This window comes from Cariama cristata, unplaced genomic scaffold, assembly GCF_000690535.1.
Source record: "Cariama cristata isolate BGI_N322 unplaced genomic scaffold, ASM69053v1 scaffold4088, whole genome shotgun sequence".
Taxonomy (NCBI): Eukaryota; Metazoa; Chordata; class Aves; order Cariamiformes; family Cariamidae; genus Cariama; species Cariama cristata.
The window spans coordinates 1-518 of record NW_009631502.1 but is presented as its reverse complement, the minus strand read 5'-3'; the positions used below and the strand labels follow the sequence as shown (position 1 = coordinate 518).

The 518-nt window shown below is 43.4% G+C and overlaps 1 protein-coding gene across 1 annotated transcript in view; it reads right to left on the bottom strand.

Moving 5' to 3' along the window:
* The window catches only part of ZNF185 (zinc finger protein 185 (LIM domain)), a gene marked incomplete at its 5' end in the record, with an annotated part of 23,656 nt that extends 23,143 nt beyond the window's left edge, over positions 1–513 (bottom strand). Inside the window, 1 exon segment of the mRNA XM_009705965.1 lies at positions 428–513. Within this exon segment, the coding sequence (XP_009704267.1) occupies positions 428–513 (86 nt within the window).
* Positions 514–518: the final 5 nt, after the last annotated feature.

Below are 518 nucleotides of genomic sequence, written 5' to 3'. Positions count from 1 at the left end.
TTGTGAAGACAGGGCTGATTGGGCTGCGGAGTGTGAGCAGGAGAGGGGCTCAGTGGCAGGTTTACACCCTACAACTCCCATTAGAGTTGGCCTGTAGTTAAGTGCCATTTGTCATCCCCCAGGGCTGTCAGTCGGGTACTTTATGACACTCTGGCCCTGGCCCCGAGCCTGCCCATTAGTTTCACCAAGTTAGTTGACATCATTTTTCATTTTGGATCTTTCTCTTTTTTATTAAAAAAATTTTTAAAAAAAAAAAAAAAGACGCAACCAGGGTTTTCTGAGAAGTCTCTCTTGAAAAACCTCCATCTTTAGTTGTGCTCAGATAGCTGCTACCTTGCAGATAAATGCAGTTATCTGCAAAGAAGGCAAATCAGTATGCCCTAAAATCACAGACAGTCAACACACTACTCCAGGATGAGGTAAATACCTGTTGTCATCTGGTGTAAATCGGCATGAACCAGAAACAGTTGAACTCCTCCTCTGCTGTCCTTCCTCTTCTTCAATCTCAATTCTTTCAA